The 22,881-nt window shown below is 38.5% G+C and overlaps 1 protein-coding gene across 7 annotated transcripts; it reads right to left on the bottom strand.

Moving 5' to 3' along the window:
• On the bottom strand, positions 1-22,496 carry ZNF583 (zinc finger protein 583). 7 transcript variants are annotated; one of them, XM_001140085.8, is made up of 5 exons: positions 22,084-22,496; positions 19,395-19,492; positions 12,426-12,552; positions 12,071-12,166; positions 1-3,607 (listed from the first exon to the last, which is right to left on the bottom strand). In XM_001140085.8, the coding sequence occupies exons 2-5, from the start codon at positions 19,401-19,403 to the stop codon at positions 2,130-2,132; spliced, it is 1,710 nt and encodes a 569-aa protein (XP_001140085.1). In that variant the 5' UTR covers positions 19,404-19,492; positions 22,084-22,496; the 3' UTR covers positions 1-2,129. The 7 variants fall into 7 exon arrangements, with proteins under 7 accessions (XP_001140085.1, XP_001139918.1, XP_009434760.1 ...); XM_001139918.8 differs by having other exon boundaries at positions 22,107-22,456; XM_009436485.5 differs by having other exon boundaries at positions 660-3,607; positions 12,071-12,169; positions 22,084-22,479.
• Positions 22,497-22,881: the final 385 nt, after the last annotated feature.

Here is a 22,881-nt window from a genome sequence, read left to right as displayed (position 1 = left end):
TTTAAAAAATATTGTATCTTTTACTATCTTTGATCATATAAAAGCTTTATAAAGTTCTTATACAGTCAAATCTATGACTTGTTGACAGGAGGTGGGGAGGCTTCTGAATCTCATGTTTAGGAAGGCCAGTCTCATTCTATGATTAGAGTGTGTCACAGAGTCCTCTAATCACTGTTTGTTCCACATTTAGATAAAGCACTTGAAAGTAACTTTCACATATGGAAAGAATGAATTGTTGTATAGAGCACGATACATTTTTCCAAAACTGTTAAAACCACTGATGGTATAGGTCACTTTTGTTATAATTTTCTTTATATGTGTAACAGCATGAATATGTATGTTCACACATACATGTTAAAACCTTACAAAATTTATTAGAATTTTGTTGGGTAGAATCTGTAAATTAATTCATGGGCTACTGATATCAGTATGATAGTGAATCTGTCTTACCATATAAAGGATAAAATATTTATTCGTCTTCTTTTTCATCCTCCATTAAACTTTCGTCATTCTGTTTGTATCTATAGTCACATGTGAATTGATCACTGCATTGATTATATGCCAAAAGACTTCTGGGGTCAGGAAGTAATATTAAAAGAGGTCAGATGTAAAGAATCAGGGAGTGGTTTGAATGTTGGAGAAAGGGAAAACACATGGTCTGCTGAAGGTATTCATATGTATTTTAAACTTGATGCATACAGAATCAAACATGTTTGTGGGCCAGTTTATGAGAACGGACCTACAGTTTTGGTTTCTTTTCTTCACTAGTTTTGAAATTTTAGTAATTTAACAACCTTTATTATTTTAAATGACATAGATTTGATATAATTCATTCACCCAGATTTAGAACAGGGGTTCAAGCTTATACTTTATTTTCTACTCATCATTAGTTACTGACTTGTTTCAAGATTTCTTTTTAATTTCGATTTTGCCTTTGTTTACATGTAAATGATGAATACATCTCAGTAAACTGTCTTATTAAAAATGACTTTTTAGGCCAGGCACGGTAGCTCACGCATGTAATCCCAGCACTTTGGGAGGCCAAGGCAGTCGGATCACCGGACGTCAGGAGTTAGAGTAAAGCCTGGCCGACATGTCAAAACCCTCTCTCTACTAAAAATACAAAAATTAGCTGGGCGTGGTGGTGCAGGCCTGTAATCCCAGCTACTCAGGAGGCTGAGGCAGGAGAATCACTTGAACACAGGAGGCGGAGGTTGCAGTGAGCCAAGATTGCACCACTACACTCAAGCCTGAGCAACAGAGCAAGACTCCATTTCAAAAAAAAAGACTTTTAAAGTAAGACATTAGCATCTTAGAACTGTTAAATATCCAGTGAATGCTGATATAAGCCACCATCTTACCCTATATCATGGACTCTAATGTAAATCCTACTGTTAGATACCCTCCTCACCTACTTTTAGAAAAATGCCTACCATTCCTAATAAAAAAAAAACTTCACAATCTCTCAGTCCTGAGCTGCTGCATCTCTTTTTATTTCTGAGATAATCATGGCTGAGATGATTGGCTTTCTATGTATAGTATGGTTATCTTTTTACTTTACATTATGGTTTGAGTAATTATGCTAGGCACGCTGCTGAGCAATTTACATGCATTATTTCATTCTTCTATTAACTTCTGAGGTAGAACCATTATTATTCCCACACTATAAATAAGACTGAAGCTTACAAAGCACAAAATGCTGCCCCCAAATTAGAGGGCAGGAAATGGAAGTGCAAAGATTGGAACCCAGGTCTTTTTGATCCTGGAATATGTATCTTAATCCTGGATAAGTATTCAGAGAATGAGATGGATAGTGACACAAGATAGAAACTTTGGAAGGTAACCTGGAACAAGGTGTTAGAGGCTAGGTTTTTAGGCTATTTTGAAGAATGTGTGCTTTAACTTAAAAACCATGGGATGCCACTGAGGGATTTTAATGAGGGAGAAATGAGATTAAACATATTTTTTTAAATACAAATTTGGTTGCAACGTGGACATCTGACAGACAATGGTGAGTACAAGGAGACCAATGAGAAAGCTACTCGAGTATCCCATGTCAAATATATTAATGTGCATTGGACAAGGATGATGGAATGGAAATGGAATCAAGAGGTGGATTCCAGAAATATTCAGGAGATGAAACCTACAGGTCTTGGCAACTGATTTGATGTGGAGGGTGAGGGAGAGGAAAGAGTCAAGAATGACTCCATAGTATGAATTCTCTCATGATGAGCAAGATGTGCACGCTGCCTGAAAGATTTCCTGCAATCTTTACATTCATAGGGTCTCTCTCCAGTATGAATTCTCTGATGTAGAGTAAGAGATCCACTATAGCTAAAGGCTTTCCCACAAACATTACATTCATAAGGTTTCTCTCCAGTATGAATTCTCTGATGTTGAGCAAGGCCCGCATTCTGGCTAAATGTTTTCCTACATTCCTTACACATATAGGGTTTTTCTCCAGTATGACTTCTCTGATGTTGTGCAAGTGATGAACTATTGCTAAAGGCCTTCCCACATTCAATACATTCATAGGGTTTCTCTCCAGTATGAACCCTCTGATGTTGATCAAGGTATGCAATTTGGCTGAAGGCTTTCCTACATACTTTACATTCATAAGGTTTTTCTCCAGTATGAACTCTCTGATGTTGAGCAAGGTGTGCATACTGGCTGAAGGCTTTCCTACATTCCTTACATTCGTAGGGTCTCTCTCCAGTATGAATTCTCTGATGTACAATTAGGTATCCACGATGGCTAAAGGCTTTCCCACACACATTACACACATAAGGTTTCTCTCCTGTATGAATTCTCTGATGCTGAGCAAGAAATGAACCATTACTAAAGGCCTTTCCACATTCAATACATTCGAAAGGTCTCTCTCCAGTATGAACTCTCTGATGCTGAGTCAGGTGTGCAATCTGGCTGAAGGCTTTTTTACATTCTTTACACTGATAAGGTTTCTCTCCAGTATGAACTCTCTGATGTTGGGCCAGGTGTGCATTCTGGCTGAAGGCTTTCCTACATTCTTTACATTCATAGGGTTTCTCCCCAGTATGTATTCTCTTATGTTGCGCCAAGTTTGCACTCTGGCTGAACGTTTTCCCACATTCAACACATGCATAGGGTTTCTCTCCAGTATGAATTCTCTGATGAAGTGTAAGGGATGAGCTCTGGTTGAAGACTTTCTCACAATCATTACATTTCAAAAGTTTCTTTTCTACATAGACTTTCCTATGTTTCATTTCAACAGATTTTTTTCGGTAACTTTTCTTTTGTGGTTCATGCTTATGTGCTTTTTCTTTGGTGGGAAAACTCTGTTCTATATCAAAGATTGTATCCTGGTGGAATGTTTGCCAGGATTTGTTATATTCTTTATTTTGAACTTCTGGAAGGATTTCTTTATGAGTGATGATTAATTGACTAAGATGTACCTCTTGACTTCCCAGCTGGTTCTTATACCAGTCCTCACTTTGACAGTCTTCTCTCAAACTGGGATAGTCAAGGCTATAACTAAGATGTCTTGCTCCCACTGTCACAACTTTGGATGATTCTTCATATGTCTCTTGCTTTGATGAAAATTCACTGTTTTTAAATACATACTCCCAATCTAAAAGATATCAAGAAACAAATGTCTTTTGTATTTAATTCACTAGAAGAAATTTCTAAAACAAAAACGTGAATAAAATACATCATAAGTTAAAGGATTTAAAAGCTTATAATGCATTCTAAAATAATGACATTATAAATAATAAGAACTTAAGAGAGTTGATTAAGGAAATAATCATTGACAACCAGTAAGGTAAATATAAGAAACAATGAAGGTGGTATTCTAAAAATCATAATCATCTTTTTATATCTAAGTTAATAACAGACTTCAAACACCTTTCCTCTCTTGTCATAGGTTATCCTGCATTCAAGCTAAGTTATCTTTTATAAGCCAGTTTTATGATGTTAATATGATTAAAAACTCCATTGGAATCCCAGGCCTAAAAACAACACTAGGCAGTATTAATATCCTTATTAGGATACATGTAAAACTTTATGGTTGTTCATATTGTTCATAAAAGTCTATGGGTAAACATCTGTAGTTAGAAAAAAAGTCTTCCAGAAAATCATTTTCTATGTAACAAACTCCAACCATATGTAAACTTTCAATTGATCCCTGCAGCTAAGATGCCTTCATATAAGAGTAGTTTTGTATCAAACTGCTTGGTCTTACTAACCTAGCACAGAACTTAGTCTGCCTTCCCCTGTCCAGTTCCAAATCAGATCACTTCATTTTTCTGCTTAATATTTTCCTGTAGTTTCTTACTACATTTAGAATAAAGTGAAAATTCCTACCCTGGTTTATGAAACTCTACATGACCTGGTGTTCTCTGATCTTATCTTCTACTACTCTCTTGCTTGCTTACTCCACTTCAGTCATATGGGAATTCACTTTATTTCCACTTTAGGAGCACCAGACTTGCTGTTTCTCTGCCTGAAAAGCACTTTCCACAGATATCTGCTTGATCCCTTCTCTCATTGCACTTCTTCACTTGAGGTTCTGTTCACATATTACCTCTTCAGTATGGCCTTTGCTGAACATCCAGTATGAAGTATTCCACACTCTTATGTTTCCCTTTCCTCCTGCTTTGCACTTCATAGCACTTAACTTATTTAATATCATATTACATGTTAACTTACTCTCTATTCTTATTAGAATGTAAACATTCATGTGCAGGAACTTTTTTTCTCACCCTTGAACACCCATTGCCTAAAATAGCCTGGACAGACAGAAGGTGCTTAGTATCTTTGGAATAAATACTGAATCAATAATACATAAAACACCACACTAATTCATCCTCTTATAAGAATGACATGCTTGCATGAATGGGGTAAATGTCTGAAACCAAATGGAATATTACCACTAACCTTAAATATTATAGTGGATAATGATATTTGGAAGGAAAAGAATCTGAAGGCAACATACTTAAATTGAGGCTGCTAATTCCACTGTGCTGCCTCAGTGCCCTTCCAAATTCCACTTTCCTCTCTAAACAGTTGCAAATCACACCCATGAATGCCCTATAAAAAGTCAACATGAAGATTAAATTCTGAAGACTGATGGGTCAAAAAAGAAATATGAAATGACTACCAAGGAGCAATGATCTAATTAAACCCAGAATTAAGCTGATAAAACTATAATAAGGAAGTAAAAACATAGGTACAGTCATTGATGAATACTAATTCTCATTAGACTGAAAGGTTAAGGATGGATATTATAATCGTTACACGCATGATTCTTACATTTTAGAGTGTATCAGAATTAGATAAAACTTGGCTAAACTACAGATTGCTATACCCCACACACAGAGTTTTTGATTGAGTTAGTGGAGGTTGAGGGCTGAGAATCTTCGTTTCTAATAAATTCACAGGTGGTGCTGCTGGTCTCAAGACGACATTTTGAGCATCATTGCACTATAGCACCCACTGGAAGCATAATATAAAAAGGTACAACAAGCCAGCAGATAAAATAAAATGGAATTATAAAAAAATATTCAAACATCCCAAAAGAAGATAGAGATGAGCAAATATTTTTTAATAAGAAATATTGAAGAGAAAACAATAGTAGACTCAACTCAAATTATATAAATAATTAAATATTAATGAACTCCTTATTCAGTTAAAAGGCAGAACTTATAGGAATCAACAAAATGAAAGACACAATTATATGCTGTTTATAGAAACCTCACATTACATATAAGAATACATTAATAATACAGATAAAGAAAGATGTAACATGCAAACAGTAAGCATAAGGCTAGACTAACTATATTCATGTCAGATAAAATAGACTTTAAAACTGAGTATTCCCAAAGATAGAGACATATAGTAATAAAAGGATCAATTCATCAGAAAGAAATAATCTTTAATGTGTATGCACCTAATATAACGCCTCAAAATACATAAAACAAAAATTGAAAGTGTAAGAAATAGGTAATCCTATAGTCATAATAGGCAACTAACACATGCTTTGCTCAGAAACTGACAAAACTAGGAAAAAATAGTAACAGAGGATCTCAACAGGGTTAACTACTTTGATCTAATTTATATTTATACAACACTACACCCAACACTTGTACAACATGTATTCGAGTGCACACAATGTGTTCAGTAAATAAGATAGACTATATTCTGGGGCATAAACCAAGTCTCCATAAATCCCAAAGTACCGAAACCAAGATGAGTATCCTCTCTAACCTCAACAGAGGTTAGAGGTTATTGATTTTTAAATCAATAATACCTAGTCAACTCCAAACATCTGAGAACTAAACACATTTCTATATAAATCATGGGTCAGAGTATACAAGAGAAACTAGAAAATATCTTGGTTGATAATGACAGTACAACATATCAAAATCTGTGGGATACAGCTAAAATGGTACTTAAAGGAAAAATCTACAGTTTTCAAATGCTTATGTTAGAAAACAACTAAAAGTCTAAAAATCAATAATCTAAGATGTCACCTCAAGAAGTGAGGAAAAGACCAAAGTAAACTTGAGGAAAGTAGAAGAAAAAGTTAAGAAAGAAAATTAACAACATAGAAAAACAACAACAGAGGAAATAAAACAGAAGTAGGTTCTTTTAAAACATCAGTTATCAAGAAAAAAAAGAACAGATATCAGCAACACCAGAGGAGTTATCATTACATAGCCTACAGCTGTTTTTTAAAAACGTTAATAAATTGAAAAACTCAGATGAAACACAGAAATCTCTTGAAAGACACAGCCTACCAAAGCTGATTCAACAAAAATCAGATAACCTGATTAACCCTATATCAATTAAAGCTGTTATGTAAAAAATACTTCAGGCCCAGATGTCTTCATTGGTGAATTCTACCAAATATTTAAAGAAGAAATAATACCATTTTATCCAAACTGTCAGAAAATAGAGAAAGATAAACACTTTCCAACTTGTTTTCATAAGGCCAGTATTATCTTGATACCAAAACCAGATAAAAAAATTATAAGAAAGTAAACCTGCAGGCTGGGCGTGGTGGCTCACGCCTGTAATCCCAGCACTTTGGGAGGCCGAGGCAGGCAGATCATGAGGACAAGAATCGAGACCATCCTGGCCAACATCATGAAACCCCATCTCTACTAAAAGTACAAAAATTAGCTGGGCATAGTGGCGCATGCCTGTAGTCCTAGCTACTCGGGAGGCTGAGGCAGGAGAATCGTTTGAACCCGGGAGGTGGAGGTTGCAGTGAGCTGAAATTGAGCCACTGCACTCCAGCCTGGTGACAGAGCAAGACTCCGTCTCAAAAAAAAAAAAAAAAAAGTAAACCTGCAGACCAATGTAGCACATGTACATAAGGCAAAATCTTTAATAAAACTGTGCAAATGAAATCTAGGAAAATATTAACAGCATGATCTTGACCAAGTAAAGTTTATCCCAAAAATGCAAGATTGGTTTCACATTTGAAAATCAATCAATGTAATTCACCATATTAAAAGGTTAAAGAGAAAAAAATCACATGATCATTTCAACAGATGTAGAAATAGTATCTGATCCATTTATTATAAAAATTATCAGCAAACCAGGAATAGAAAGTAACGTTTTCAAACTGATCAAGGACATCTAAGAAAAACTTACAGCTTACACTTACTTAATAGTAAAAGACAGAATACATTTCCCCTTAAGATTGAAACAGCACAAGTACATTTCCTCTTACCCCTTCAATTACACATTATATAGGAGGTCCTAGCCATTGCAATATATCAAGAAAAATAAGGTATAAGGATCAGAAGGAAAAAAAAACTGTATTTGTAGATAGCATGATTGTCCATCCAAAAAATCCTCATGGACCTACAAAATAACTGTGAGGGCAACTATTAAATGAATCTAGCGAGGTCATAAGATGTAAAGCTAATATAAAAATCAATTTACATTTCTGCCTACTAGTGGCAAACTATTAGAAAACTGAATTGTTAAAAAAAATTCTATTTATTATAGCACTCAAAAAACTATCACAGACTTAGGAAAAAAAATTTAACAGAGTACCACTACACTGGATACTGCAAAATATTCTTAAGATAAATTTTATTATTTTTCCTTTTTCTTTTTCAGACAGAGTCTTGCTATGTTGTCCAGGCTAGTCTCCAAGTTCTGGACTCAAGCAATCCTTCCAAGTCAGCCCCCCAAGTAGCTGAGATTACCAGCGCACACCATCACACCCAACTTCAAGACATTTTTAAAGACTAATAAATGGCTTAATAAACCATACTTATATTAGAAGACCCAATGTTAAGAGGTCAGTTTTTTTCAACTGACGTACAGAATCAATGTAATCCCAACAAAAATCTAAGTTTTTTGAGCAGAAATTCTCAACTTCATTCTAAAATTTATATGAAATGCAAATGATCTAAAACAGTCAAGGCAATTTTACAGATTGCACTATCTGGTAACAAAACTTACTACAAAGCTACAGTAATCAAGGCAGTATGGAACTGGTGAGACAATAGACATATAGATCAATGGAACAGAAGACATTCCAGAACTATACCCACACATATGTGGTCAAGTGATGATCAGGAAAAGTAGCAAGGTGATAGAATTAGGAAGGGAAAGTCTTTCCTGACAAAGGGTCTTGGGGCAACGGTATATCCATATGGAAAAAAAAATGAACCTCAACCTTTACCTCACACAAGACACATAAATTAGCTCAAAATCATTCACAGAGCTAAATATAAATGCTAAAACTTTAAAACTCCTAGAAAAATATCTCTGTGACCTGGGAGTAGCAAGAATTTCTTAGATATAAGAAGCACCAACCAAGACAAATTAATAAATTGGATTTTACAAAAATTGCAAACTTTGCCTCCAACAGAGGTGGCAGCAGAAAAACAAAAAGGCAAGCCATAATTGGCATACATATAAGCCAATACATATAAATGATAAAGAACTTGTTTTAAGACTATATACAGAACTCTTACAACTCATAAGATAAACAATCCAATAAAACATGGGAAAAATGTTTGAACAAAGATTTCATAAAAGTTATATGCATGGCCAGTAAACATACGAAAAGAGGCTCAACATTATTAGTCATTCCAGAAATGCACATTAAAACCACAATACAACCTTTAGAATGACTAAAATTAAAAATACTACTGATGATACCAAGATTTGGTGAGAATGTGGATTAACTGGAAGTCTCATACACTGCTAGAAGAATGGTGTAATTCCTTCAGAAAACTGACAGTTTCTAACAGAGTTAAACATATACCTATCATATAACTCAGTTCTTCCATCTTAGGTATTTACCCCCCAAAAATAAAAATATATGTTCACACAAAGTCCTGTACATGACAGCTGCATAGCAACTTTATTATAATAGCCCCAAACTGGAAACAACCCAAATGTCCATCACCAGGTGAATGGATAAATGAAATGTTGCATTCATACATGCAACAATACAGATAAATTTCAAGATGATTATCCTGAGTGAAATAAGCCAGACGTAACAAAATACATACTGTATGATTCCATTTACTTTAGATGCAAACTAATAAAAAATAAAGATCAGATTCATGTTTGTTTGGAACTGGGAGTGGAGAGTAGGATAGATGGAAAGAGACACACGCAATATTTTGGGGTGATAGAAATACTAAATGTGTCTTGATTGTGGTGACAGTTTCATGGGTATATGCAAGTGTCATCAAACTGTACAATTTATATGTATCCAGTTTACTGTATGTAAATAATTCCTTAATACTGTCTGATCAAATACAATAAAACCAGAAAACTCTCTTTTAAACAACTCTGGGTGAAAGAAAAAAATTTTTAAGGTAGATTATCTAGTATGAACAGCAGTAACAAAAACACTAAGTATCAGAATCTACAGGAGATAGACAAAGATAAACTTAGAGGAAAATTCATAGTCCTTAATAATCTCATTACTAAATAAAAGAATTAAATTAATAGATTAAGCTCTCATTTCAGCACTATGGAGATCAAAATAAATAAGAAAATTAGAAGGAAAGAATTAGTAAGGAGAAAATATTTTATGAATTAGTACAGAAAAAAACACAAAATTGGAAAAGAATACGAATACATAAATCCATAAGCTAGTTCTTTAAAAATAAACTGATTTATGAGTAGAGCAACCTAATAAATGTATTCTTTTTTTTTTTTTTTTTTTTTTTTGAGACGGAGTCTCATTCTATCTCCCAGGCTAAAGTTCAGTGGTGCAATCTCGGCTCACTGCAACCTCCACCTCCTGAGTTCAAGTGATTCTCTGCCTCAGCCTCCTAAGTAGCTGGGATTACAGGAGCCTGCCACCACACCTGGCTAATTTTTGTATTTTTAGTAGAGGCAGGGTTTCACCATCTTGGCCAGGCTGGTCTTGAACTCCTGACTTCATGATCCACCCACCTCGGCCTCCCAAAGTGCTGGGATTACAGGTGTAAGCCACCACACCCGACCAATATATTCTTTTAAAAAAAGAATAGTTATACAAAATAAAAAATTAAAATTGGAAACCATTATACATATAAAAGAAAACTAATTGTAGATTATTTTGCTCAAATTCATGAAATCTGATAACCTAAATGAAAAGGACAATTATCTAGAAAAATTAAAATGCATAAAATTTAACCAAAGACAGGCTGGGGGCAGGGCTGATGCCTGTAATCCCAGCACTTTGGGAGGCCCAGGTGGGCAGATCATTTGAGGTTACAAGTTCAAGACCAGCCTGGCCAACATGGTGAAACCCCATCTCTACTTAAAATACAGAAAAATTAGCTGGGCGTAGTGGTGCATGCCTGTAATCCCAGCTACTTGGGTGGCTGAGGCAGGAGAATTGCTTGAACCTGGGAGGTGGAAGTTGCAGTGCACCACTGCACTCCAGCCTGGGCAACAGGTCAAGACCTCATCTAAAAATATATATATATTAACCAAAGACAAATTATAGAGATGCCATTTACCATGGAGGATACTGAGAAAGTTATCAAAGATTCACTTCCCCACAAAGGCCTCAGCATCAGGCTTTATCTCTCAAACTCTTAAGACCAGTGATCTCATTCATTCACACTGACATCTCTAAATCAGACTATTTTTCTGAGCCCCCATCTTCTAAACCAGTTGCATGTTGCATTTCTTTGCTTGGAACTCTCCTCATCTTATATATATAACCCTCTTATGTCCACAGCCAAATTTTTCATCTTTCTTCCTATCAACCTATTCTTCTGATTGTTTCTATTAAGTGTTATCATCTTCTAGTTACCCAGAATTGAAAATAAAATTGGCTTTCTTTTTTCTTTGTTGGTGTATAAGCCTCTGAATAATCCCAAGAATTTAGCAGAATCCTCTTCTCAAAACATAAAGTCAATGAGGCTTGGTAAAAGAATAAATAAATACATAAATGCATCAATCCTTCAATCTAAAAGGAATAAGTAACTGAGAAAGGAAAAAAAAACAAAACAAAACAAACAGAAAAAACCTGGCTTTCTTTTTTTTTTTTTTAGACAGGCTCTTGCTTTGTTACCCAGGCTGGAGTGCAGGGGCGCAATCTCAGATCACAGGCTCAGGTGATCCTCCCACCTCAGCCTCCCACGTAGATGGGATTACAGGCGCATGCCACCAGGCCTGGCTAATTTTTTTTTTTGTATTTTTGGTTTTGCCATGTTGCCCAGGCTGGTCTCGAACTCCTGGGCTCAAGTGATCCACCCACTTTGGTTTCCCAAGAGCTGGGATTACAGGCACCTGGATTTTTAAAAAATGAAACCAAGCAACTTGTATAAAACTAAAAGGCAAGGACAGGGAGATGCTGTGACATTTGGATCCAACAATAGGAAAATGGGTTATCAGAGAAGATTACTGTCAGAGAAGACTGTAACTTGTGAGAGAATACAGACAGAGAGAACAAATCGAGGAGCTCATACTAAAGATGCCTCAATATTTCTTCCCAGGCTTTGAGTCTTTAAGAAAAGCTACCCAGGAAACGTCAATTATGAACTGAAATCTTTCAGAATTGCTGAGCTTTTCCTGGCAATGGCTTCTGTCTCCCTATTTCTCTCTCACTCACCAGGGCATGGGCCTCTTGTTCCCTCCTTCTTCACCATCCAGGGCTCTTTTCCTTGCTCCAATAATGAGATCACATCTGGCTTAGAAACAGAAACTCCTGCTTACAAAAAACAAAAGGGGAATTAGGCAGGTCTATAAATAAGATCAAGTTTCTGCATCATCAAGAAGGTGGGAGAATAATGGGAGGGAGCTGAGGAATAAGAATGGGGAAGATGAAGCTGCCAATTCTACAAATTCAACCTATTTTGGGAAGCACAAGAAAAGGAAATTTAGTGAAGCACGTCAGAGGTTTCCCAAATATTACAGTGGAGCTCAGTCCCATGTACAGATTCTGAATTAAGGGGACATGTCCTTACCCAATGATACCAAGCTCCTGTAGTTCTCCAACATCACTTTCCTGTACAAATTCCTCTGAGCAGGGTTCAGCCATTCCCATTCCTCTTGAGAGAAATTTACAGCCACATCCCCAAATGTCACCAAATCCTGAAATGACATAAACACATTCTTGCTCAACTAGTGTTCATATCCTCACATGAGCCTAAGTTAAAAAGTTAAATTGTCTATACTTTTAGAGAAAAATATTGCACATAGCAAAACTTTCTGACAGTATCTTAGGTTCTGAGCAACACATGTCAGGTAATTGCTAAATGACTTCTTTGTGCTTTGTTTTGATATTCTGTCATGGAAAGTATACAATTTGAGAGATAATCCTACTGGTAGAGAAAGGATTTATCACACACACAAAATTGGAAAACAACAGAGCACTGTAAATAAAGTATAAAATATGTTATTCATACTAAATGCCAGAGTATTTCTCAACACTGGAAAATCAGATACACTGGGGCAGTAAAGAGCTTCGAGGAGGAAACAGGCTGAGTTAAGCTTTATAATGTGTACATGGTTGAATCTGGCGTTTTTCCAAACTCAGTACAATGGAATGGTCAATGTTCCAGAGACATCAATAGGGTTGTATAAAAATATATAAAAATATGTTTGATGCTTATATTGACTTTCCAAAATTAAATATATAATAGAAACAGTAAACAAAGTTATATACTGACTTGCAAAAATATGGCTTAAATGTATACCATAACAGAGAGCAATCAAGAAGCTGAGTGACAGATCACCTGACGTGTGAAAGTATGCCACTGAATTTGTGCTTGGTGGCAAAGACAACATTTGCCAACCAGCTGTCAAAGTGATGCATCTCATCTCACTGATGACATAAGGTATCTCACGTATTTTTTACATTTCATATTACACATTTCACAATGACAACCTAGGTCTTGTTTGTGTTGAATTTTAAACATTTGTTTTACACAAATTCCTCTCCTGTAGATGGTTTAAATGAATGGAAGGCATATGGTTTAGATGACCAGCAGCTTGGTGTCACAAAAGGTATCTGAATCAGGCCAGGTGTGGTGGTGCATGCCTAAAGCCCCAGGTACTCAAGAGGCTGAGGCAGAAGGATTGCCTGGGATGCTTGAGTCCAGCCTGGGCAATATAGTGAGACCCCGTTTCTAAAGACAAACAAACAAAAAGGTATCTGAATCAAAACAAGAAAAAATTTGTCACAGATAAAATGAAGTTGATCTCAAAGACTATGACTTCTAATGTCTTGAGAAGAGGAAGAGTGATATTACAATAAATGTTTGAATCTGTATAATCAGTACTTGATAAGGAATCAAAGAAGTACAATAAAAATTACTTCAATATGGGACATATGTTCATTGGAAATAAACATTTTCCTGAGACTGTGTGTAAGAGGCGACAAATGATTGCCTAACAGCTCTTGATAACCCCACTAAGTTGTAAAGATAGTTGGTAACTTATAATCATGCTACATGAGACAAAATAATAGTAATTTAAGCACTATTAATTTACTTAGTGAATGTCTCCAAGTCTGATAATAAAATGCATCAAAAAATATCTACAGCTCTCACTAGAGAAACATACACAATTGTGCCTGTTTGATGAGCAAGAGAGTTTTTAAAATGTTACAGTACAGCTCCCAAATAATACTACCGAATGTTGAATTAAGGATCTTTAAGATAACACAGAACAAGACCTAGTTTGCTCCCTAAAAATTAAAAATGGGTCTTCTTCCTAACAAGATAAATCAGCTCAAGACTTATCAGGGCTTGTTGTATGGTTAGGCATATGCATCTTGGTTTTGACATGTCACAGAGCAAAGCCTGCTCTTAAGCTGGGCTGACATAGAGATGGCATTCAATGGTACACACCTGAACATACTGATTTCTTAAATACTGAAATACTGCCACACTCATTGATAAACAGCTACTTCACTGAGTGCTGCTAGTGACCACACCAGATTTCTCCATAAGGAATTCAGCAACTGAAGATTAATGCCCAGCATGGCAGCAAACTCCAGGATCCCAGCTAGGATAAGTTCTGCTGTGTGCCTTTGCCTTGTTGGTTGTCAAATATGAACATCACCCCTACTCTTATATGACTCTTTGCAGAGTAATGCTCCTATTGAAGAAATACTCAAATACATCAGTGATTTTATTTAGAAACCTTTTTAATGGAAAAAAAAATGAGTCAATGTTAATTGCTACTGCCGGAAAAATGCACAAAAATGTTAAGGAGGTTATAGGAAGCAAAAGTATGGCTCCAAGAAATATCAATTACACGCATCAGCTGCTTAAAAAGCTTCTATCTCTGAAACATTTCTTAATACAAGGAAATCTGAGGAAGTGACTTGTAGCTTCAAAGAAGGAAAGGAATGTGAATCAGGTCTAAAAATTAAAACTTGTGCTGGATAGGCCTGGGCACTGCTAATCATCAATTCTACTGTAACTCAAATTACTTCAATACAAACTCTTTAAAATTTTGTGCGGGAAAGTGTTCCACACACATCATTTATTCTGCAGACATTAGCGAAGCAGCTTTTGCTACACAAAGTCCTTGAGACATTTTTTAGCTGCACACATGAACTAATAGAGTCTGTGTTTTAACTATCTGACATTTTCCTGTCAGCCAATGAGACCATGAATACCTTGTACATTTTTTTATATTTACTTTGATTTAATTTAAAAAATTGCCATCATTAAAGAAACTTAAAATATACTTTCCAGTATTTCTACCCTCAGTGATTTCCCCCTACTCCTTTGTTTTAATTTTATTTTTTGGGAGACAGGATCTTGCTCTGTCGCCAAGGCTGGAGTACAGTGTCACAATCATGGCTGATTGCAGTCTCAACCTGTCAGGCTTGAATGATCCTCCCAACCTCAGCCTCTCAAGCAGCTGGGACCACAGGCACTCATCACCAGGCACAGGTAATTTTTTTTTTTTTTTTGGTACAGATGATGTCTCACTATGTTGCCCAGGCTGGTCTCAAACTCCTGGGCTGAAGCGATCCTCCTGCCTTGGCCTCCCAAAGTGCTAGGATGCTGGGATTGATTACAGGGGTGAGCCACCTCACCCAGCCAATTTTTTCCCTTTTTAAGTTAAAGAATTGGAAATCTTTCACCCCCATGCCTACTCCCATGTCACCCTACCTCCTAAAAGCAATTATAATTTATAGTTAGTATAATCTGCTCAAACGGTTCCTTATACTAATGTCTATGATTATGTATATATTTCACTTACTGATTATGTCACTTTTATTGGCTGAGTACTATTATACAGTATAATTATGCCCTATCTTATTCACTAACCCCCATGCTTATTTTCAGTTGGGTAAATCTTAATTTTTGTTGTTGTTGTTGTTTGTGTTTTTGACATGGAGTCTTGCTCTGTCGCCCAGGCTGGAGAGCAGTGGTGCGATCTTGGCTCACGGCAACCTCCACCTCCCATGTTCAAGCAATTCTCCTGCCTCAGCTTCCCAAGTAGCTGGGATTACAGGGGCCCACCACCACACTCAGCTAATTTTTTTGTATTTTTAGTAGAGATGGGGTTTCACCATGTTGGCCAGGCTGGTCTTGAACTCCCGACCTCAGATGATCCACCCACCTCGGCCCCCCAAAGTGCTGGGATTACAGGCGTGAGCCACCACACCCAGCTGGATAAATCTTAATTTTTTACTATGATGTTGCATAGGTCTTGAATTATTTGCTTAAAATCGATTCAGAGACGTCATTCTCTCCATTGAGACCAGGATTTCACAAAATTACTTAACCTCAAAAAAAATTTTAATTACACTATTTTGACCCAGCAACGATACGGCCAAATTGTTTTTGAACTGAAAAAACAATTCAGGGTGGGAGTAAAGTGTTGGCTTGCACTCGAAGACATACTCGAAGAGTTCTTCAGGTATTAGTAATACAGAAGGAAAATGGAAGCATGAAAACACAGGAAGAAATTAAGAGTTCTAAAGCAGTAATTATAAATAGAGCAATAAGAATATTGTGGAGTTAAATCACCATAGGCATCTTATCCTGTTCAGGAAGTGATAAGGGTACTAATCATAGGAGGAAGATTACAGAAGAAAGAAGGATTACTACATATGAGTAATGGATGAATATTATCTTAGAAAAGCCACTAAAAGAACAATAAAAATTATGTATAATTACTAAAATAATAAGGAAAAATACCTGACTTAACCAAAAAAAAGCAAAAAAGGAGAAACAAAGGAAAAAAGAACAGATGGGATAAATGGAAAACAAACAGAAATACAGTAGCTTTAAACACGTATGTATAAGTATTACATTAAATATGTAATAAACACTAAAAGATTAAGATTATCAGGCTCGCTTTTTTAAAACTAGCCAGTTATATGCTGCTTACAAGAGGCATACTTTAAATATAATCTTTAAAGGCAGAGGTTCTCAAAAACCATGCATTAAAATCATCCTGGATACCTGTAACCCAGCTACTTGGCTACTTGGGAGGCTGAGGCAGGAAGACAGCTGGAGGCCAGAAGTTCAAAACCAGCCTGGGCAAAATAGTGAGACCCCATCTCAAAAAAAGATAATCATCATCCTGGGAAACCCAATAAAAATGTGTTTTCTTAGGTGCCACCAAGAGACCATGATTCGGGAGGTCTGGGGTGGGGTCCTGGAAACAGCATCTGGGCTAATGGGTTCCATCTATTCTATACATCATACTTGCAACTTTTTCTTTCTTCTGTTACCAAATCAGTAGCAGGAAAGAAGAGGTGGCTAACTCTAGCTATCCTGGTCTCACTCACAGATAAGGAATTCATCTGAATGCCTATTACCAACCAGGCACCATTCTAAGAGTGAGGAATACAAAGGTGAACAAAACAAAGTTCCTCCTCTTAATATTCTAACAAAGGAGAAAAACATTAAACATAAGGTCATACATGTCAGGTAGTGACATATGCCACAAAAAACAAAAGAAGGTAAAGGGTGATTAAGAGTGATAGGCTGTTTATTGTAGATAATATAGTCAAGGTAAGTCTAAATGAAGAGGTAAGGTTTGAACAACAATCTAAATGAAATGGGGGAGCAAGCTATGTCAACATGTAGGGGGATGGGGGAGCAAATGCAAAAGTCCAGAGACAAGAAAAAGCACAGTAAGTCTGAGGGACAGCAAATTCACAACTGTGATTAAAATGAAGAGAGGTAAATACTTGTAGAAAATGAGGTCTGGGAAAGCCAGGACCTGAAGCACAAAGGGCCTTATAGGCCATGGTTAGGACACTGGATTTCATTCCAAGTAAGATAGGAAGGCAATGAAGGTTCTGGGCATGGGAGTGAAATAATGAGCCCCATCACAGACTCGCTACAGTGTCCCTCATCATTTTCTACCACCCTTTTCATATCATCACTCATCATCATCGACATTACTGACCCTCAATTTTTATTACAACTTCTTACGTCTGACTCAGTCACTAACTGGTTACGTGGACATGTCACTTTCTTCCCCTGGCCTCTTTTTCTTCATCTGTAGAATGAGAAACTTGGACAAGATCACCCATAATTATCTTCCTGGCTTTACTGTTTTATAAGCCTAAGACTGTGCTGTCTAATACACTAGCTACTAGCTACATACGGCTAAATTTAAATCAATTAACATGAAAAATTCAGTTTCTCAGTCATGCTAGTATATACAAGTCTTTGTAGCCACATCTGGCTAGTGGCTACTATGTTAAACACTGCAGATATAGAACATTTCTATTGTCAATCATCACAGAAAGTTCTATTGGACAGTGCTGTACTAGTTGATTTCTGCATCTGCCTCACCTTACTCTTTCTCCATTTTCCATATTTTAACCTAGAGGTGTGTGTGTGTGTATATATATATTTAACCTATATAATGCATTTAACCTCTATGTATTTTTCTCTAAGTGCAGAGAATTTTTTTTACTAAATGAATAATCCATCCCTTTCCCACTGATTTAAAATAATATCAGTACATCATATAATAAACTAGTATACATTAAATTCTATGAAGACAAAGACAGGGCCTATTTATCACAGCACTTAGCACAAGGTCTTTATTTTTATTTTTATTTATCACAGCAATTAGCACAAGGCCTTTAATAACTATATGATATGTTCAGTGAATGAAGATTTCCATTCTTATGGAATTCTTATACTTGGATTTGTTTCTTAACATTATATGTTTCTTCTGGCTCCATTCCACACTATCAACTGTTTTCATTATTATAGACATATACAGCTTTTATTTTAATGCAGATTCAAGTGCTCTCCCATTAGTCTTTTCCAAAACAAAGTTCTGCTATTTTTTACGTATTAATTCCACTACTCTTAACTGGATGACCTAGAATAACATAGCTGTGGACACTCAGAATGTCCCTAAAATGGTACCTCATTATTCCCTGGAATACTGTTCTTCAAAGCCCATGGAGTGCCTGGAAAAATCCCTGCCCTAGCTGACCCACACTTTAATATTCAAGACTCAACACATCTCACTCCTCAAAATCACTTTGAGCAAGAGACTTTGCCCTGTTCTGTGACTAAGACCACCTGATAACCCTCCTGTCTTGCCTTCTTTTCAAACCTAGGTCTATGGAAAAGCTTTATTTATGCTAGTGGTTACATCTGAACATACACCTCAGTCTCAATGAATCAACTTACTACAATGAAGGTTTACATATGCCAATGAGTGTATTTTTGCATCTTGAGAGCTTCTAACAGACACTAAACCCAGAGGAGGTGCTGAACTATTTCTTGAGTGAAGATAAAAATGCTGGCTGTGGAAAAAAAGATAACTAGGCTTTTGGAGACTTTTACTGGAAAGCAAGATATGAGGAACGAGTCACTGGATGAATGGAACCTTATTAGGTTGCAGAGTTTTGGAAGAAAAACAAAATGTTCGTATAACCTAAAAAATAAGATGGCATTTTAGGGAAGAGAGAAGAAATGCTTGCTTACCTTGGACATGGCTTTAAGGATTCCAGAATTTGACAGTTCTTCTGTCGTACTCCTTCAGCTCCTCTCTGGGAGAGGGACAGTATCCTGAGAAAGTCGAGCTGGAGAAGGAAAAGAAACCATAAAATGCCAGGCCTGCCCTGCAGCTCTCAGTATCATCAGCCTAGAAACCTTTCCTTCTCTTTCTCCTTCTTTCCCCAACCTCAGGAGTAAATTAGAGGTATCACTGAGCAAGTCATTTATATCTAAATTTACAATTCTTTTTCCCACATGCTTTGGATCTTAAGAATACAACATACAGGCCAGGCGCGGTGGCTCACGCCTGTAATCCCAGCACTTTGGGAGGCCGATGCGGGCGAATCACGAGGTCAGGAGATCGAGACCATCCTGGCTAACACGGGGAAACCCCGTCTCTACTAAAAATACACAAAATTAGCCAGGTGTGGTGGCGGGCGCCTGTAGTCCCAGCTACTGGGGAGGCTGAGGCAGGAGAATGGCGTGAACCCAGGAGGCGGAGCTTGCAGTGAGCCAAGATCGCGCCACCACACTCCAGCCTGGTCCACAGAGCGAGACTCTGTCTCAAAAAAAAAAAAAAAAAAAAAAAAAAAAAAAGAATACAACATACATGTTCTGTGTTTAAGTTACCTCCCCATTTATAATTTAAAACAAAAACAGCAATTACAGAATGGCATTACCAAGCAAGGATTTCCCCCTTTCACGCATGAAGGCTCTACAGCGGAGTAATTATTCAAGGCATCACGGTAATAAGTAATTAAGCCAAACTGGAAACCAGTTCTAACTTTTAATTCTTTCCACCCGATCATGATGTTGAAAGGAAATATGTTCCCACCCTTTCTGCAAGGATGACAGATAAAGCTACAAAGTGAAATTTCTCAGAGAAAGCATCTCTAGACACAGAGTGAGTATCAGAGGGTCCATGTGGTGTGGTGGACACTCGATCAAAGAGTCAAGACGGCCTACTTCAGGTCCTGGCTTATGACGACCCACAACTGAAAACTAATCTCTTGACTTTTCTGGGCAATCTCCTCAGAGAGAAAGAAGGAGAGAGGGAGGGAGGGGCAGGCTATGCTTGAACAGTCATCCAAACCCCCTATCGTGAATTCTTGTCCAGCAGACCTTACTGCCTTGAAGAATAAAGCCATTACCTATGAAGTGGCATAACTCAGTGGTAAGAACTACTAGGCTTAAGGATCAGAACACCTGGTCTCAAACAGCCAAACCACCACATGCTACCTATACAACCTCTGGCAAGTTAGGTAACCACTGCAAACCTGTTTCTCTATCAGTGAAATGGTAACTATTCCCTATCAATTGTTGGGAGGATTCTGAAATGATCTACATAAAGCATTGAGCACAGTGCTCAATTTTCATCTTTCTGTCATTTATTTTCATAAACAGCACATGGTAGGTCTCCCATTCCTTTTTCTTTTTAAATTCCTCACATGCCCCCAGAGACTGAGAAGGATGGAAAAACTACTGTGCCAGAGGACAAGCAGCCAGCGTGGTCAGCTTTTCAGGCTTAAGGCTGAGGCTCCTGTCTGTCTCTCCCTTTTCAGCTCTCGTCCCTCCCTTTCTCCATCTTTTCCCCTTTATCTCAATCTCTCTGTCTCTCCACCACAACAGCAGTCTCCCAAACCCCAGAGCACACCAGCATCTCCAAGCACCCACACAGCTTCCTGCCCACACAAATCACAGACAACAAACCACACAGTTTCTCATTCTGGCACCTCCCCTGGCAACCTATGGACATGCCCCCACATTGTAGCCTGCCCTGCTCTCACAATGGGTCATATAAGGCCATTCTCAGTCACACTGTCACACTCACTGTCGGGATGACATACAGTGCTAAGTCACACCATCTCCCTCAGTCTCACATAATCACACACACTGTCATGCATAATCTCAAACATTGTCACATACAATCTTAGTCCAACAACAAAAACTCTGTTCACACACAGTTTCACATACAATGACACAGTCTCACACACTGTCACACAAATTCTGTCGCAGTTTCACGTGGTCCCATATCAACAGCCACACACCGTACACAACCACACATAACCTCACACACGGTGACATGGTCTCACATACTGTCACAGTCTCATCTAATCCTACACACACGGTCAAGCTCTGTTCACAAAGTCACACACACTGTCACACAGTCTTACATTATCCCACACACACAGGTCACACACACAGTGACATGGTCTTACACACTGTTCACACGTGGTCCACACATAATGACAGTTTAACACTGTCACACATTCCCAGTCTCACACATGGTGATGTGGTCTTAAGCACATACAGTGTCACACAGTCCCACACGGTCCCATATACTGTCAAAGGCTCCCGCATACACCGGGGCAACGGTCTCATACTGTCGCACACATTCTCACACCCAGTCTCATATTGTCACACACAGTCCCACATTTGTCCCACATGGTCTCACGCTGACACACATATTCACACACGGCCTCACATTCTCACACTGTCACACACGGTCTCAAATTCTCACACAGTCACACATGGTCTCACACACGGTTCCACACTGTCAAACACATTGTCACACACGGTTCCTTAATGTCTCACACATTCTCACACACTGTCACACACGGTCCCACACATGGTGGCATGGCCGCTCCCGGCGTCAGCTCCATCCCGCGCTCCTCACCGCCTCCTCCCTCCAGTGGGCACCTCCTTCGGCGCGGTCCTTGGAGGCCGGGGCTGGGCCAGGGCCCGGGCCAGGGCTCGATCCTGGCCGGCGGCCGCGCTCACAAAGGCGCCGCAGCCCTAGGGCAGGCCGCAGGGGCCGCTGGGAAATGGAGTCCGGGGCCGGCGCGGCGCAGAGGATGCTGGGATGTTGGCCGAGGGTCCCGGGCGGCCGCAGGTCCCGCCGCTCAGTTGCGGGTAGTTTCTGCTGCGCCCCTTTCCCTAGTAAGCCCACCTCCGCTGGCCTTCAGAATCCCACCCGGACCAGCTGAGCCCTCTCAGGCCGTTAGACTGTCCGCTCCCCCACCCGTTCCACCCGAGGCCTGGGAGGACCTGCTCTGACTGCGCAGGCGCAGCTGGCTCAGGTCCCCAAAGGCTGCCAGGCAGGGGTGCTAGCGCGGTGAGGCGCACGCGCAGTGGCCGCGTCCGCGCTCCAGCGCTCCGGGTGGGGCTGTGAGTCCATCGCTGAGAAAAGGGAGCTGGAGGACCAGTGTGGAGCCTGAGCCAGCTGGAGAGAGGCCCGGTAGGATGTACGTGTGATTAAGCGCTCTGGCGGCCCGGGCTTTCTCTTTCCCTTTCTGTTTCTTCTCTCTCCGCCTTGCCCTGTCTTTCATTCGCCATTTATTGAGCGCCTGCTGTGTCGGGCACTGTCGTGGGCCCTGGGCACACAGCAGTGAACAAGCAGACAAAATCCCCACCTCATGAAGCAGCATTCTAATGCGGGAGGAATTCAATAGGAAAAAATTAATAATAAAGGACA

Source organism: Pan troglodytes, chromosome 20 (genome assembly GCF_028858775.2).
Source record: "Pan troglodytes isolate AG18354 chromosome 20, NHGRI_mPanTro3-v2.0_pri, whole genome shotgun sequence".
In the NCBI taxonomy this organism is placed as follows: Eukaryota; Metazoa; Chordata; class Mammalia; order Primates; family Hominidae; genus Pan; species Pan troglodytes.
This window is presented reverse-complemented; position numbering and strand designations above follow the sequence as displayed.